This window comes from Neopelma chrysocephalum, unplaced genomic scaffold (genome assembly GCF_003984885.1).
Source record: "Neopelma chrysocephalum unplaced genomic scaffold, ASM398488v2 Primary Assembly neopelma1_68, whole genome shotgun sequence".
Taxonomy (NCBI): domain Eukaryota; kingdom Metazoa; phylum Chordata; class Aves; order Passeriformes; family Pipridae; genus Neopelma; species Neopelma chrysocephalum.
The window spans coordinates 9,599,247-9,617,414 of NW_020897727.1; the positions used below are offsets into that span (position 1 = coordinate 9,599,247).

General features: G+C 43.2%; 1 protein-coding gene across 3 annotated transcripts; it reads right to left on the reverse strand.

The window, feature by feature from the left end:
- Positions 1-16,826, reverse strand: ATMIN (ATM interactor). 3 transcript variants are annotated; one of them, XR_003534531.1, is made up of 6 exons: positions 16,600-16,826; positions 11,043-11,168; positions 9,912-10,111; positions 2,171-8,987; positions 848-1,037; positions 1-294 (listed from the first exon to the last, which is right to left on the reverse strand). XR_003534531.1 is itself a non-coding variant. In XM_027685053.1 (4 exons), exons 1-4 carry the CDS (start codon positions 16,813-16,815, stop codon positions 7,157-7,159), a joined length of 2,373 nt encoding a protein of 790 aa, XP_027540854.1. In that variant the 5' UTR covers positions 16,816-16,826; the 3' UTR covers positions 1,586-7,156. The 3 variants fall into 3 exon arrangements, 1 of the variants encoding a protein (XP_027540854.1); XR_003534532.1 differs by having other exon boundaries at positions 1-628; XM_027685053.1 differs by lacking the exons at positions 1-294; positions 848-1,037 and having other exon boundaries at positions 1,586-8,987.
- Between the last annotated feature and the right edge of the window lie 1,342 nt (positions 16,827-18,168).

Sequence of the window (18,168 nt, forward strand, 5' to 3'; positions counted from 1 at the left end):
CCAATAAATGTGTGCATCAATGTAGTTTTTCAATGTCAAATCAGACAGATTAGACAGAGGTTTTACCACAAAAATGGAAGATAACATTCCTATGAACCACAGTCACAGATTATTGCTACAGGACCTGGAGCAAAAGGCCAGAAAAGCTGCTGAGTAAAGGCCTAGAACACAAAGAAACAAACCCACAACACTTCAGCCATCAAGTGATGTGCCCTTGAACACACTGGGTTCCTCTAGCACAGGAAACAGCAGCTTCTTGTTTTTGTGTGAGTCCTCTCAAGAAAAACACCATTCCTGTTCAAGGAAAGGAAATCAAGTTGAGGGCTGGACCAGCCAGAAGTGCTTCCTGCATCCAAGGTGCCAAAACACAACAAGTGAACTGTTGACAACAATTACAAATACAATGATGGAACACCTGAAAGTTAAATCAACATTTTTCTCCTATTGTTTTAGGTCCAAACTTTCAAAGGACTAAATCCAGAGGACTCGCTGTCAAATCCTGGAGCCAGAAGGAAAATGTGCCTCTAATTCCATTGTTCTGAGAGAAAACAATCAGCTTGCCAGCATGCAATTCCTTCAAGTGAAGGAAATCCAGGAACTGAACCCAAACCAGGCAGGGACACTCTCACTGCCAACAGAATAAATAATTCTCAGCAGCAGCAGTTCATAAACACAAACTGAAGCAGAATCATCCCTATGAGGGGAATAGGGCTGTTAGTCCTAAAAGGATCTTATACATCTGACTGTTCCATAATTTCAAATGCTCTGAATAGGAATTCAGTTTCTAGATATTTATGCCATACTGCCCTCTGGAAACACCTGACTGCTGCTGTGTGTAAATGCTTACCTTGGGGCAGGACAGGACTGAACACAGCCTGCTGTTGTCCACCTGGGAATGCTTCACTCATGGCTACAGCTGATGGAGCTCAGTCACCTCCTCTGACTCACACACACAAGATTTACAGGGAACAATAGAAATCAGCATTTTGTATCCTCCAACTAACAGAAAATGGTGGGGTCGTTGCTAAGCATGGCAACTGTACAGGAAGAAAAGGGACAAAGTATCATCCATGTTCAAACCAAACAATATTTTCTTATATAAAATATATTTTAAAATAATATAAGCTGTTAATGAGGACTGTAATTTGATAGGATACTTTGAAAACTAATCATCCCAATACAGCTGAATTTCTACTTGATGCTGTGACACTGGAGATCTTAAAAATTACAGGAGGGGTGGACAGTAAGGCTGAGGAAGAAGGCAAAGGATTCCTGTCCTGAGAGTCTGTTGTAGAGGTGAGGCACCTGTCAGAGAGCTGAAACTGCAGAGGTTTTCATTCCACTGCACATACAAGGTAATTAAAGATTACATTTTGCACATGCTGATGAGAGGTTTGAGATGGAGAACCTTTTTGCCACCTCTAGAGATCAAGGACTGACATTGTAATCGTTTTAATTTACAGAACCTCTACCAATGCAAAAGGTAAGATGTCAAGGAGCAGTGGGTGCTACTTGCCAATAGGCACTGAACCCCCCCAGGCCTCTGCAGGCAGGAGACCATGGCCATTAAAACAGAAGGCAAAACTTGATTGAAGTTAACTTTATTCCAAAATATGTATCATTTACAGGACTAAATAAGTGCTTCATTTGTGAACAAAACGTTTCAATACTTGTGAATAACTTAACTCGTAGCTTTGTGTAACACTTCAGTTTCCAACAGAGGGAAATATGAAACAGTATTTTGGCACAAGGTTTTCTCTGCATGCAATAATATACTTAAAAGTTTCACAGTTACTAGGACAACATTCCTTCTTTGGGATTGTCACTTGTAAAATAGGTCTGAGAAATGAATGCTTGATTTTGTTTGCTCATTGCAAGTCTACTGGCTTAAACAGCAAGAATTAAACATGAACATCCTTTGGAAACTAAATTTGTCCACTAAATAAAAAAATCCCACCGGTGAAGAAAAGAAAAATTATTTAAGGACATTTCTCAGCCTTGCTGAGATTAACTCACACATGCTCTGGGAAGGACTCACCCGTGAGATTTATTACTCATCCATTCAAAATAATCACACGTTTCAATGAGATCCTAATCAGGTGTTGAATTCTTTAAGCTGTAGAAATATGGCTTTCATATCTAGCTTTATCACAGATGCACTTGCAAGTACCTGTAGATAGAAGTGCTGTCACTCTAGCTCTGCATGCAGGTGCTTGAAGCAGGCATGTAAAGCACTGGCTGTTGTGAAATGCACAGTTTGCATCACCACAAGTCATCTATTATATTGTTGAAGGTTCTGTAAAGCCAAAAAGGGTCACAAATAAAGGGACTTCTGTCATTCCACTCAGCAGTTCCTTCAGGAGCTTCCCCCGACCCGGGCTGTCCGTGACATCTGAAGGGAAGTGGAAGAGCCACACACAAGAACCCAAACATTCCCTCACAAAAACACAAACGTTCCCTCACACAAACCCCAACCCCGACTGCAGAGCTCAGGGCTGGCTTCTGTTCATTGCATAGCAATGGCATTTTAAACAGGAGAATTCAGTCGTGCCCTAAGCAGCAAGTCCTTCCAGCACACCTTGAAAATCACATCAACTCTTCAAAAACAACAAAAGAAACAGAGGATGCACGTTTGCACCTCGCACTGAAGTTTGCTACCATTAAACATCCTCTTAGTGTTCATAGTTACTAAATGCAGGTCCATTCTACCAGGACACGTCATAGCAGCATCTTAAACCAAAAAGGAATGAAAAAAAGCTTGCAAGGCCCAGAATGTTACCAACATTTTGGTGTGAATGTATTTGGAACAGTAAATTGTACATTAAGATCATGTTTAAAAAACCAGCACATGTCAGAAATATATTAAAGCAAAGGAAGCTGTACAACCTTAACAACAAAGGCAAGTACATTTGGTTCACCTCTGAGCTGTCATTTCAGGAACGTGTTCTTTTGCAAGTTGAGCACCCTAAGTTGATTCAGTATCAGTTCTACTGACTTACCCTACATTTGAAAGGATATTAAAAAAAAAAAATCTCCTAACCCCTTAAGACCCCAATCCTGCCAACACTTACATTTCTACCCAGCCTCTTAAGAAAATCAATTCAGCCCATGAGCACGTGCCAGCAGCACAAGGACTGAGAACAGTGGAAGGCATTCTTTGTTCTGCTGCCCCTACACAATCAAGGTCCGTGTGACAAACAGGGAAATTCAGCCTCTTGTTTTCAACAGAAAAAATTGACTGTGTATGAGCCTTGGAATAAAAATCTGTGAGGAGTTAGTTACATACATTAATTACAGACACTGATTGGATTGTTAAAACTAGATGAGGTCTCACAAGACTTGGTTTACAGCTGTTTAATTTACAGCTGCAGGTATATACACGTTTTTTTTAATGCTTTCATATCCTTTGGAAGTTAAAATTTTCTAGACACAAGCAGCTTTGCATAGCTAAGAATGTGTAGCATTAGCAAACTCTGACTTAAAACTACCAATTTCTCTAGGCCAACACAAAGAGTTGGGGGGGACTCCCTCCCTACCCCCAGCAGGAAGTATTTAAAAGTGTATTAGCAGAAAGAGATGCAAATAAAGCCACAAGTAGAAGAAACATCTACTGTCATACAAACCTTTAGCATTGTGACAAACAAATATGGGAGGCAAAAAGACAGACGTTTCATTTTTCAGCTTGTTTGTGCTTATGCTCTCATAGAATGCAAGTCCCAAATTTGCTGTTTCCTTTGTTTGAATCTTTATATACTAAAGAAAAGCTCAAATCAAACTACAAAACTACTAATTCAGTTTTAGAATAGCATTACACAGGCACCCAGATCAAGATCCAGCAATCACAGCATAATGGAATTAAGCAGAAAATGCACAGAGTAAGCACAAGTAACATTAGTATCACTTCCAGATACACAATTGTGCTAAAAGGCTGTGGAGAATCTGATGTTACTTTCTGAAGAGCAGCTCTAATGGCAGCAGAGGATACAGAAGGGAGTAAGCAAAGGAGTCAGTCACTGACCAATACTTACAATAAGACAGTGCCTTGCAAACCAAATCAGAGACAAACTGCAGAAAAAGGGAGATAAGTATCATTTTAGTTCTACCAAGAAATAGTTCTGACTGAAGTTTATTTTGAAAATCATGGTGAAAATAGAAAATTAGCCTTTTCCAAGAACTTGTTCAGATGTGAAAAAATTGCAATATTCAGCCCCAGTATTTCAGATCAGGTTTCATGATGTTTACTGTGGGATTCACCAGACTGTGAAGTCTGGTTGCAGTCTCCACATTTTCACAAAAATACTTAATAAATGCAAACTGAGTGACTTAAGCCAGCAACACAGGATCCAGACCCGTTTCTGACTTCTGTGAATAATTTACAGAGAACCAAATTTGCGAAGAAAAACGTTAATGAGTCACTTCCCTAAGACAGTGCACACATATTTAATTACTTTTTACTACTGCACTTTCAGTAAATGATTTCATGTTGTAGTACTGTGTTCACTGAATTAAAGTTCAAACTATTTTAAACCCACAGGATGAGCGAAATGATTCTGATGTGCACATTCTAGTAAAGCAAACAAAGCTCACAAATACTTTTAATTACAAAGTACAATAACTGGGCAATGATTACATTGTAAAGTTGTCCACACAAACCTGTGGGGTTTTTTTCTGGAGGTCCCCAATGTTAAGAATTAAGAACTGTGGCAATTCTCACTCTAATTTGTAAATTAGTTTCAAAGCACTTTAAATGCCAGCTGGTCTCTCAGATGGCTACAACTCAAACCTCTCTGCAATTCTGCTCTTCAGCACCTAAGATTCCTTCTCTTGCAGAAAAAAAGACTGACTTTCTACATTCAGAGGTAAAGGAGTTTCTCATTTCTGCCACTTGAGGAAAATACCCTTTTCCCCAACTAGATTCACAGTAACACCTTCTCTTTCAGGCATTTCTGTGGGAAACACAGAAGCCTGGGTATGAAGAAGTGTTCTCTGGTATTCCATCCAGGGGAAGAAAGGAGAAGGAAAAACATTTTGAAATGTAAAGATGCAACGTTGCTAGAAAAACACAGAATAAATTAATTTTGTTATCTTATTTTCCAACTTCAGAGGAGGCTGGTAAATATAAAATAGTCATATCTTCAGAAGAAACAAAATTTACAAGTGATGCCTTCCTTTTTTTACTATATCCCACCTTTCAGATCAGAACTCTAGACACTGTGAAACCCGGGGGGACTTTCCCCACAGCAGAATTACTGTGCTCCTGGGGAACTGAAGATTCCTTTCTGCAGTTTCTTCAGCCAAAGACTGGAAGTGTCTGAACTCCTACCTAGAAACGCTGAAAAATTAAACAGGCAACACAGCTGGGATTTCAGGAGGAAAATGGGAGTTTCAGGGTTAATCTAAAGAAATTATTTCCAGTAAAGGTCGAGATGCTCACCATATCAGCATGTTAACTATGGCAAGTTAAAGAGTGTTAGGAAGAGACAAAAAATAGGAAAGAAGAAATGTACTGCTCATTTTCAACCAAAACAAGCTGCCTGCAATGGATGAGTAACTTAACTCCCACATCCTTGAGTTGAGAATGTGCAGCACAAAGCATGGTGAGTCCTCAAAACCTAAGGCTTGGACATCCCTCTGCTGCTGGGCTGCACAGTAAATCCACAGCCAGCACTTCTCCTCTGACAACAGAGGAGTAAAGTCTGTTACAGGCCCAGGAGTTTGACACGAAGAGGTTTCTCCTTCCTTTAAGGTTACAGAAGCTAAAACCTGTCCAGGACCAAACCAGAGGCCTACATTTCACAGATATTATAGCAAGAGATAAAAAATTACTTAAGGCCAAATTCCAACATACATTCACAACTTACGTCTTCTCACGCAAATGAAAAAATACCACAAACAGTGGCAGGAGGGGCAACATAAACATTAAAAAAAAAGATTCCAAGAGGTCATGTGTTTCTTCTCTGAAAAATCAAGTTGTGTGAATTTGACTGCACTCAGGGAAACTCCAAAAGCTGCAGGAACTGAGGGCTGCGAATCAACGTGCAAAAGCAAGATAGAGGTGTTGTGAAAGGGCCTCTGTGAGCTGATTTCCCAGCTCTGCTGTATGGATTCCAGTTGGTTTTGGAAGCAGGAAGTCCAAAAGCAGGAGTCGAGGTGAGCGGGTGTTTTAAGGAATTTAATTTCCCATTTTTAAAGATTTCTGTTAAGGTAATAGAGGTATAAACCACTGTAACATTTCTCAACTTGTATCTCAATAAAGCTAGGAGAACTTCAGCAAAAACAAATGATTCCAGTCTCTGAGGCACACACATTGTAACATTTGTATCTTACAGACAGAAATAATTTAAGCAAATCCCCCCTGGAGACTCTAAAAACGTTAGTCCCATTTATTACCTTAGCTAAAAGGACTACATACTAATTTTCCCTAGAACAATGAACTCCAAGTTCTTTTCCTACCCTTCAAAGGGCATCAGTGCCACTCAGGGAGAGAAAAAAAAAAGGTACTGCTTTCTAGATATTTTTAATAATAAATATGTTCAACAATTCGAGAATCTCTATGTGTCTAGTGTGTAGGACAGGTATTTGGGAAGTGCCAGCTTATGCAGGAGAAAGAGCTGTGAAGGCAGAAAGTAAAAGAAGACAATACGGCTTATTATGTTCATGCCGGATTTAAAATACAAGCTACTAAAAAAAGTAAACAGAAGTAGCTTACACTAAAAATAGAATCCTCCCCCATAAGTTCAGGGAAGCATCTCAACTGAACAGGTCAGGGTTTTGGTCCAGCACATGGGAACCCTGCATGGAAGCCAGGAATAGAGAGAGAGAGAGAGAGAACAACTTCAAAAAGTTCTTCCATTTAAATGAAAGCAGTAACAGCTTTGTAAAGAAGTTTGAGGAAAAAACATAGGCACCACATAATTTTTAAGGTTCAAATGTACATCGACATGTTACAGCCCCCTCCCTTCCCCCCCATTTATACACACATAGTTTATGTCAAGTTACATATTCAAGAGAGTACCTTCAGCATGAAAAGTCTCTTAGGTCAACTGCTCATGACAACTACATTCAATGATGCAAAGTGGATCACTTGGTAAAGCCATTACCTCCCACCCCAATAAGTTAAATTCAAACCACAGGGAACAGTTAAATCACGTAGCACTCAGTGGCTGGGCTTGTCAGAGCTCTGGAACAAGGAGCACAGCTCTTCACAGGTCTGTGTTTCCACTGAGCTGAACTGGGACTCCATCGTATTCCAGGCTAAGTCAGCCAGAAGGAAATCATCCATTGCTGTCTGTGTCTCATTGCTGGTGAGGAATAAACTGCCCAGGTTCTCAAAGCAGCTGTCCATAGTCTGTGTCTCAGCACTGCTGAGCTGGACTTTGCTTTCAATATTCTGAGTAGGTGTGGTTTTAGTAGCCACGTACACTTCTGTCTGGGTTTCTGTATCAGATGAGTCAGTGCTCATGGAGAAACTGGACTGCTTCAGAATGCTTCCTAAAGGCAGGTGGGTAGTACTGTCCAAAAAGAAATTCAGGTCTGTCTGTGTCTGTGTATCAAACATCTCCAAACCTAAGAAGTTAGAATTGCCCCGGCAGTTATAGGATTGAGTGGCACTATCTGAGAATAAGAAATCAGTCTGAGTTTCAATGTCCAGTGACTCCAAAACTGGCTCAGAGTTCAGGGTACCAAGCTCACTCTCTTCAGTCTGAGTTTGGATATTGGATGCTGAAAAGAACTCTTCAATGTCAAAGTCTATCCCTGTGCTCTGGGAGGGCCCAGATGGCAGATGTGTGTCAGCATTAGAACTCGTCTCGGACAAAAGGCCACGATTATCCAGTGTCTGGCCAGACATGTTTCCTGAAAAGATGTTTTCCAGATCACTTAGCAGGTCCATTGTCTGGGTTTGATTATCTGTTGTATTTTGAGGTGGAAGTATATTAGTCTGTGTGGTGAAGCTGATCAGGGATTCAGACTTCACCGAGTCCTGATTCAGGCTCTTGCAGTTAGTTCTTTGCAGCAAGGTTTGATCTATATTTGCAGGCATTAAATTGTTTTCTGGAAGATCAATGTGAGTAGAAACATTATACGATGAAGGAACATTGTCAAAGATGTCACTGCACATGACAGCCTGGTCCATCTGAACTCTTCCATCAATACAGTCCTGTGTCCTACTGGTTTGAGTCTCTCTAGAAACTCCACATGTTGGGAAACACCCCTGACTGAAAGCATCAGTCTGAGCAGCAATGGATGAAGTCAGTTTGGAAGCAGGCAGCAGTGTCTGTGTCTGGACACTGATGGGCAAGGAAACCTGGGAGCTGAAGGACAGATCTGTCTGAGAGCAAGAGGACACACAAGAGTTGGGAGTCCAGGCTGCAGCTGGGACAAAGTTCTGTGAAATATAAGATAAGTCAGTCTGTATATTTATAGAAGAAATTTTGTTCTTGTGACAAACAGTGCCCATCTCTTGCCCTGTGTTAGTCGGTGTGACCTTGTCCAGCTCCACTTGCACACCAGTGCTCACAGGCTCTCGATCACCAGCACTTGTCACTTTTGACACAGGCATACTGTCCTTAAACACAAGGGTCTCTGCCTCCAGGGCTGGAATCAGAATTCCTATGGACTGAGGCAACAAATGAACAGTACTTACAACTGAGCCTTGATTATCAACAGCCACTACAGCAGGTTTGACAGAAGGGTCTGTTGCAGACACATAAACAGGCAAGTGAGCAACCTGCATCACCGGGACTTTAACCAAAGCCACCTTGGGCTTGGGCAAAAGCATCTTGGGGGTGCATTTGGGCTGCATTTGGTTTGTGAAGTTAGAGCTGTGGGAGCCTTCAAGAGAGGCCACTGCTTTCACTTCAGAGGACTCCAGTTCCTGAGTGCCAGGAGCATTACTGTGGGTACTGATGAACGCTTCGTTTGCTTTCTCTGCCAGCTGCTGATTGTGTGCAGAGGTTTCCATTTTCCTTTTCTTACTGGGAGGATCCCTGTGAACATGAGATCAATAATTTATACTTCTTTCAAGCACAGAACATCTGCCTTCCATTCTTTTGCATCACTGCCTTGAAAATACAAACTGAAGTCACAGGTGAGGGTGGATATGAGAAGACAACCATAAAGTTCAGTTTTGTTAAATGTCATTCCTCACTCATTTAAAAAAAAGAAAAAAGGCTACCATTTTTATGGAGACCTATTTTTAAATGGAGGTGGAGGTTTAGATGGTTTCTTGCCTCTTGCACATGAAGCACTCTGATTTGAAGATGTTTAATGTGTTACTTTGATGCTAACTCAGACTGAGCACTGAAAGCACAGGGCTCTTAAAATCAGTGTACAGGTAAAGGTCTAGAAACTGGACAGATAATTAGCATTCTTTCACTCAAAACTTAATTTAGCAGCAGCTGAACCTCCAAGAAAGACAGTCTGGGCCTCAGAAAGCAGAGTGCCCTTTATGAAATATAGGCACATGTTAAAACAACTGTGAAACTAAACATACAAAGATAGGTGGTAAAAAAAGAATCCACTAATAATTGCAAAGACAACTAAACTATAAAAGAAAATAACCTGAACTGTATTCCACACCTCAGTGACCAGCTATAAACACCTACAAATCATCTCTACTCTCAAGGAACTGTAAAAGCAGATGCAACAAGAACCATCAGCACTCATGCCAGGCAGTGCAGTGTCATCAGTGCTTTTTGTTTTATACACAGTGAAACCTGATCTGACTGATTGGACAAATCCCCACTGCCTTCAACAAAACACAAACTCCTAAAAGCACCAGAACAAAGAAACTGCCAAGTGGTCCCCAGCTAAACCAACGTGAGCCATTTTCAATGTAACCAACAGGAAGGAGACAAAAAGGCAGCACAGGGGAGACACAGCACTTGGTGACTGAACTGCTTCACTTTTACCTGTGTTCTGCAGGGATTTCATGGCCAGTTCTGTAAATGTGAGACAGCAGTGCTGTTCTGCTGGCATAGGGGCACCCACAAGTACACTGGAAAGTCTTGCCACAGACCTCTATATGCCGTTTCAAATACCATTCTGTACCGTAGGAGTTACTACATTTATCACATTTGTGCTTCTTTTCGGCATGCATTTTCATAAAGTGCTAGAACACACAAGGGAAAGGAAACATTAGCTGCAGTGAAGATAAAAGAAAGAAAATCATGTTTAGGGGAGACATAAATATTTGCAATTTTTTAGTTGTTAAGTAGCACTGAAGAACAGCAATTTTCTCTAAAGTCTTACTACTAATAAGTTACAAGTTTAAAGAAAACTACAGAAAGAATTGAAAGTTGGCAAATCTGCTTGTGCTAAATGTATCTTAAACCACAGAGAAATATTTAACTCTCTTAAAGCCATTGAAACAGATTAATGGAAACAGATTAATACATCTATAGATCAATCTTGCTACAGAGCACAGTAAGTCTATGTAGCAACATGTGCACACTCCTGAAGATCTACAACTGAGCAAATAATCTCAAGTCATACAGGTCAACCCCAGAGCAAACACCAAGATTTTTCCTTTTCATTTATGGCACAAAGTGCCAGCCACTCCAATCCTACAGTCTCCTCACCAGCAGCACCAGCTCTTTGTGCTCACTCACTCAGAAAACAAGTCTTACATGTTTTCTTAAACAAGTAACTAATAAACAAATGCATTTTGATAATAAAGCAGAGAGAAACTCTTCATTCTTGACCACTTGAAAAAGCAGTTAAAAGCATCAGTCACATTTTAAACCTTTATTGGTTGCTACTGTGATTCCTCCCCCATGCTTTGATCTGTCTCCATCTATTTTATTTGTGGAGAGGGGCTGTATTCCAGTTCAGCAGAACATACTGATCAAAAGGTTCAAGTCCTCTAATATCAACATGCAAACATGCAAATTCATTAACCACATGCACATCAGGAGTTTCTGCCCACAGTTCTTTAACTTCTGAAGATATGCTGAGAAGCTTTGATGATATCTGAGTGCAAAAGCGGAGTAGAGACAGTCAGGACTAAACCAGCGTGAAAATACTTCAGGAAACAGGAATACCTGTTTTACAAGAGAAAATTGGGAAAATGGTCTGTTTGGTCCTCTAGGGCAGCCTTCAATAGGACAGCAGTAGAATTTCTGTGAAGTTTTCAACCCCTTCCTTATTGGTGCATTAAGTTTTCCATCCTGAAAAAGAACCAGGTGAGAAGTTGACGATTCTACGGGTTTGCATTTTAAAGACTATATTCAGAATACACATCAACTCTGGCTGAGTTCACACACCTCGATGAGTTGAAGGCACTTTCCTAAGCTATTTGGAAGTCCACATGGAGCTTTTCCCCCAAATCCCATTAAAAGTACCAAGTGCAATTATAACAAGCTCTATGGAGTAGTGGTACTGTACTACTCACTTTAATCAAGATACTCACTGCTCCAAGCTAATTAAATCCACATTTTGTATTTTTTTGATCCAAATAAAGTTTTCCATACAGATAATACACTAGACTGCTGATTCCATGGGTTTTACTGGTTAGTAGCACAGTAGTTGTGGCTCCACTGTGTAACAAAACACTTCTGTGATGCTGGAATTCTGTTGCCACTGCTCAGAGTTTACATGTAATAAAATGAAAAATGCCAAGTATGCTCTGCCATTTAATTTACATCATAAACCAAATCTCACTTACACCTATGAAACAACTGGTATGCAAACTCTGAACCTCCCAACACTAAGGGAACACTCCACCTGGACTTTCCATGGGATCTGTCTCACTCACCCTCACATGCACACAATAGAAGAAAGCAACATAACTTGCTCAGAGGACCTCAAAAATACATATAAACAGGATACATTAGTGGGATTGTCCAGACTGTTCAACCACATAGAACCTCTTGCTGTGGAAACCAGCTATGGAAACCAGACAAGGTGTGTACATCTAGACATATCCTATCTGAAAGAGTCTCAGGGGAAGCATCAGGTACCTGTGTCTAAGCAAAAAATTAAAAGTGAACTATTAAAAATCTGATGCTCAGAGCAGCTGTGAGTCTCCTCACATCCCAAGACTGAACAGGAGGCCAACCAAATCCCCAGAGCCAGTTACAGTAGTCCATGATGGCATCCCCAAGATGATTATTCAGGGAAGAATCTACCAGACCGTGCCCTGTTTGAACTCTGCACCTGATTTCCCTCAGCAGGAGGACAGTGGCAGTGAGCACAGGCAGTGCAAGGTCACTCCCCAACCACCTCCTTGGGCAGATCTCCAGCTTTGTTGTGTTTACACAGTCACACCGAACATGGAGAACCCACAGAGCACAACAGTCCTCCCATGGGAAGCAAACCAAGGCTGTAGCTCAGCTGCCAGGACACAAAGGGGGTCACTGCTCACCCTCAGATTAACCCATCAGAGTTAATCAAAACCCAACAGCTCTGTTCTGAGCTCCTCATGCCTTGCTTTGGTGGTCGTTTCATTTACATTCCAAAAGCTGAGGAGGGGGATATTTCAAAGATTATTTTGTTTTCCCTCAAATCACCTCTCAGGCCAAGGCACTCTGTGTAAAATGTAATCCCTTCCAGCAGTATTTCAGTGATGTTTCCACACACCCAACACTGCTCCTTGCTGACACTGCTGCACGTTCATTTTTGTTAGTGACAGACCATACTCAAAGAAGCAACATTTAGAGCCTCTTGACCAAAATAATCATAATTTCACCATGAAAACGTGGAATAAGCCTCCCTTTCTGGAGTTTTCATGTAACATTTTAACCATGTAACATTTTAATCTTCTGAGCATCTTTATGCACAGCAGTTTTCCCCATGGACAGCCCATTCATAAACAGGCCTGTTTTATCTCTGCTGAATCATCATTGTGATTATTGTTGTACCTCCTACAGCCACTGCCCAAAACAGGAACATGACTCAAACAAATCTAGTTGTTCCAGCCCCAATTATATTTTTTAACCCTGAGTTCACCCAGAAACATTTTGATTTGAAGTCAGCCTTGAAGTCTTGAGGAGAAAAAAAAGATTTGCTTTTAAGTCAAAGCTATGTTTGGCCTCTCCCACTGCAGATGAAATCAATACACTAAGTGGCAATTGGAGTTACTTATTCCTAAGTAAAAAGTTATTAAGTGTGTTATATTTAATGCCACAACCCAACAAATGACAGGGCAATATGGGAAACATGTTCAGGCACTGAACAGGTAAACCACAATCAGGTTATTTAAAACTACTGAAATACCAAGGTATAGAATAACAACTGTTTAAAAGCTTTAGAAACATCAGTGAGATGCTTTTTTAACAGTTGAAACATAGACTTTGGTGGCACAGACCACAACAAATTTGTGGTGGCAAGTTGAGAGATACTCTACATATATAAGAAACCCTATATGGACAGTAATCTTGTTTTCACCTCTTCCAAATCCTCCTGATGATTAATCTTGCACCTTCTCAAACCCCACCTGGCCAGTTATATTTCAGACATTCTCACAAGTCCCTTCCTTGCATATCTGATTTTATGTTCCATGTTTCTACAATATCCACTCACCACAATTATCAGCAGATACTGGTTCAATTAACTCCTCCCAGTGCAGGTACTTGCACTGTCAGGAATGCTGACATGGCTTGTGGCAACACCACAGAAAATGGGAATTAACAGTCCTGGCCACTGACTTAGCCAAGGTGAACTCAGTGATATCTTGCCTTCCTGCCACAGCAAGGCTCACTCCAAAGGATGCATTTAAAATTATGTTGCAGTGGACTGTAACCAACTATTTAAAACATATTTTTTCGCAGCAGAAGCCCCTGCATTTCTTTACTAAATAGGACATGGAGAGAAGTGCATTTATTTTTATTATAAAAACTATTGTGGCAGTGCAGTAGTGGGTAACCTACCCCCAGGGTATGCTACTCTTTCCAGTTCACCACTGACTACAGCCTTCCTGCTGTCCCAGGAATCCACAGAATCCTTACCTTTACATGAACTATTCCAGCTTCATTTAAACTACACAGAAGTCTTCCCCTTCTCCCCATAAAATAATACAGACAAAAGACCAACAAATTAAAATGAAAAATTCAAGTCTAAGATATTATGTCATTTTATACCCAGTGTTCTCATTTTTTTTATTATTGGCTTAATTAAGTGAAGGAACCAGAAAATAGAAACTTATATATCAACAGTTCATCATATCTTCTTTTGTTAGGCCAAATAAGCCAAATTCTTCTAATTCCCCTTTGTCAGACACACTTGCCATTCATCACCCTTAGCAGTTCTTTTCTACAGCTCTTCTGGGTTCATTTTGACTTATTTAAACCAGATTTTTGCTTTACAGCACTGACAGAGAACATCCTTCTGTGATGTTTTAGGACTGCCCTTCTCACAGCAGCATTACTCCAAATGCTCATCCCTGTATGACCAAATTGCTTTTGCCAGTGTTCCCCATCACAAGTTAGTCCTGGTTTGTTATAGAAATAATCAATTTGTTTGTTATCACCTCACAAGACTATAACCTTGTACTGCTGCACTTGACTCTGTTTTTACAGGGTAATCTTACCTTCCTACATAAATATCCTTCCCCTGCCATGGCAATCCCTCATGGTTTTGGTGTCAAAAAAATCCTACTGGTGCTGCTTTTATTCATGAAAATTAACCAAGCCAGCCTCCCTTCTCCTCAGCAGTACCACCTTCTCTCCTTCCCCAAGAGCTTCTTAGCCTCTCATTTGCCAAGTTGCCTCTTCACTAATTTCATGTGTCACTAACAAATGCAATCTACTGAATTCTTTTTGTCTGGGGAATCAGTTCTCTCTTAAAAGGAAATACCAATACTAAAATATTTAGCCTCCCTTAAACATCAGCAACATTTTTACTCTTAATTACGATGCCCTTGGAACAAGCCAAGAAGTTCCTGTGAATCTGCATCCATCCACGTTTCAGTATTTATTCCAAGCTACCCCAAGATGCAGTAATTAGGTGTTTGAAGCAGGCTATAATTCCCCAAGGCACAGGAGCTGGTTAACAGAGGCTGGGTGAGAAAGCAGCATCTCCTCACCCGTCATACCCTGGGTTATGTAACCCACCAGCTGCACTGCACTCCCAGAGCATCAGCTCACAACCAAAATGCCTCTGCTGACCTCAGAGAACACTTTCAACTCCTGCTGTACCTCCTCTCACACCAGCACTCGAGATCTAACACACAACCCACACTAAAATTGTCAGTATATGTCAGTAAAAGAAATGAAAACATCCCAGAGATAGCAGACAGCAAGTGCCCCAACACTGCTGCCTTTTGTTCATCACCAACGAGCACGTGGAACCCACACTTGACTCTTGAATTAACCATTTCACACAACAAAGGTGTTTATTGTGTGGCTGCTGAGGCTGCACTTTCAGAACGCAGCTACAAACGCCGCAGTCGAAGTTTTCCAGGAATAGGATTTGTCTTGGCACGCTTGGCACAATGATTTTGGGAAGAGCAAGGATATCTTTCTGGAAAGGCCACACTCAGCCGTGTGCCTGATGAACTGTGGCTCTCCTCCCCCACCAGCACATGCTGTGTTTTCTCAGGAGTACTATGGAAATGAGGGCTTGTTTCCAAAATGGCATCCATCTGGTTTTTTTTTTTTGACTCAGCTATTTTTAAAAAAAACAAACAAAAACTCCACCTAAGAGCCCTCGGCGCTGGGATGAAGGCGGATTGACAGCTGATAAGGGTAGGAAATGCTGCCTGTTTGCACAGCACCTCACAAGTGGTGCTGTAAAGTCCCACTGCAGAAAGATAAGGGATAAGCGAGTGAAACAACAGAAGCTGAGCCCCGAAGAACTTTTGTTTGCCTGGGGTATGTTCATAAAAATGCTTAAAATTCGTTAGTTTCTGTAAGTAATTTTAGAGGAATCCTCAACATGACTGGTCAGCCTGTGCACACACACACACCTGCAGGGGCCTTTCCCACGGGGGAGATTTAAACAAGAGACAAGGAGAAACACTCTGTTATTCCCGTTTGGAATCACAGAATGGTTTGGTTTGGAAGGGACCTCAAAGCCCATCTCATTCCACCCCAGCCATGGGCAGGGACACCTTCCACTAGCCCAGGTTGCTCCAAGACCTGTCCAACCTGGCCTTGAACACTTCCAGGGATGGGGATGCCACAGCTTCTCTGGGCAACCTGTGCCAGGGCCTCACCACCCTCACAGGTAAGAATTTTTTTCTGATATTTAATCTAAACCTACTCTTTTTAAGTTTGAACCCACTCCCCTTGTCCTGTCACTCCACGCTCCTGTAAACAGTCGTGCCCCATCTTTCCTGTAAGTTCCCTCCAGGTACTGGAAGGCCCAATTAGGTCACCCCAAAACCTCCTGTTTTCCAGGCTGAACAATCCCAGTTCTCTCAGATTCTCTCCGAAGAATCCCAATTCTCCTCAGGGTGGGGAATCACACCCCCCGAGTCTCACTGCGAACCAAACCCCGGCACAGCCACCGCCGCAGCCGCCCCCCGGACCCGCACCCGGGCCGGCCGCAGGCCCCGGGGCCGCCCCCTGCGCTGAGGGAGCCCCGCAGCCAGGCCGAGGGGCGGCCCCGCGGGGACGAGCGGGCGGGGGCGGCGGGGCCGGCGCGGCCTCCCGGCGGTACCTGCAGCGGGTGCGCCTTGCTGAGGTGCATGTTGAGGGCCGGACTGTTGGGCAGCACCTTCCCGCAGCCGGGCACGGTGCACAGGATGTTGGTCCGCACTTGGGACAGCTCGGTGACCGAGGGCCGCACCAGCTCGGCGGCGGGCGGCCCGTCCCGCCCGGGCGCGGGGGGCCGCCCCAAGCCCCCGCCACGCCGCCCGGCCGCCGCCGCCGCCATGTTGCTGTCACTGCTCGGCCCCCCGCGCCCCTTCCGGGGCCCGCGGCCAATCGGCGCCGCCGATGGCGAATATTCATGAGGCACGTGTCGCGGCCCCGCCCCCCGCTCTCAGCGCCCCCCAGCGGCGGCCGCTGGCAATGCGGGGGGGGCCGAGGGAAAAACAGCCCGAGCTGCGGACCGGGAACACAGGGAGACACATGGAAAACAGGGAGACACATGGAAAACCGCGCGTGCCGGCCCTCGGAACGGCACAGCCCCTCAGCACACCCGGCTGGGGCCTCCCCGCTGCACCACGGAGGGGCTGCGGGTATTGGGTTGCACCGGGAAGCGGAGGGACAGGCACTGATCTCCTCTCTGGCGATAGGATCCGAGGGAACGCCCTGGAGTTGTGTCAGGGGAGGTTTAGGTGGATATTAGAAAACGTTCTTCCTCCAGAGGTTGGTCGGGCACTGAACAGGCTCCCCAGGGCAGTGGGCACAGCACCAAGGCTGACAGAGTTCAAGGAGAGCTCGGACAATGCTCTGAGGCACATGGTGGGATTCCTGGGGATGTCCTGTGCAGGGCCAGGAGTTGGACTTTGATCCTGGTGGGTCCCCTCCCACTCCGAGTATTCTGTGATTCACTGATGTTGGAACCAATGACACAACACTGTGGTTTTTCCCCTATAATTTGTCAAGTTAAAGGACAATATGTGCACCATTTATCGGGGAAGGGTTATGCCATACACGGAGCTCCCAGGCTGTGCGTCCATCCCACAGCCCCTGTTCCCACAGCTGCATGTGGTTCTGCTGCTTGGGATCATCAAAGAACAGAGGTCACCTAGTCCAACCCCAAACTTCCAACTTATTGGAAGAGACCAGCTGGAGTGAGGAAGACAAGTTTGGTCTCCACATTCCCCCTTTGCCTTACCTCCTCCATGGGGACACTTGCTCAGCAAGAAGGAACCCAGCAGTTGCAGATGTGTTTTCTGACAAATTAATAAATGCACACCTGCTTGCCTGGAAGTGCTGCACAGTTCCTGTAATATCCCTGCTTACAGGAAGTTAGAGATGAAACATATCTCTGGAAACCAGAGATATCAATGTTCTGGTTGTTAAAAAGGGGATGGAGCCTGCCTTTCCCAGAAACAAGAGGCAAGCACAGGCAGTAGTCCAGGCACTCACAGTGTTTTAGAGCATTTGGGAACTTTACCTTTATGGTAAATCATTGTCATCTCAGGCATTTAAGTTATTTGGGAGAGAGCATTAGGAAGAACAAGTTGCAGAGAGTGAAATGCACACTGGAATCTTAATGGACCTGAATCCTGGAAGGCTCTGTGAGGGTGAACGAGACATGTGTAAGAGCCAACTCAAT

Coding starts and splice junctions, on each gene's coding strand:
- ATMIN (XM_027685053.1), bottom strand. CDS start 16,815: ATGGCGGCGGCGGCGGCCGGGCGGCGTGGCGGGGGCTTGGGGCGGCCC. Junction 11,169..16,599: donor GCAAGGCGCACCCGCTGCAG/GTACCGCCGGGA, acceptor GTTCTTTTTCAG/GATGGAAAACTTAATGCACC. Junction 10,112..11,042: donor AATTTTCTCTTGTAAAACAG/GTATTCCTGTTT, acceptor TGTGTGTTCTAG/CACTTTATGAAAATGCATGC.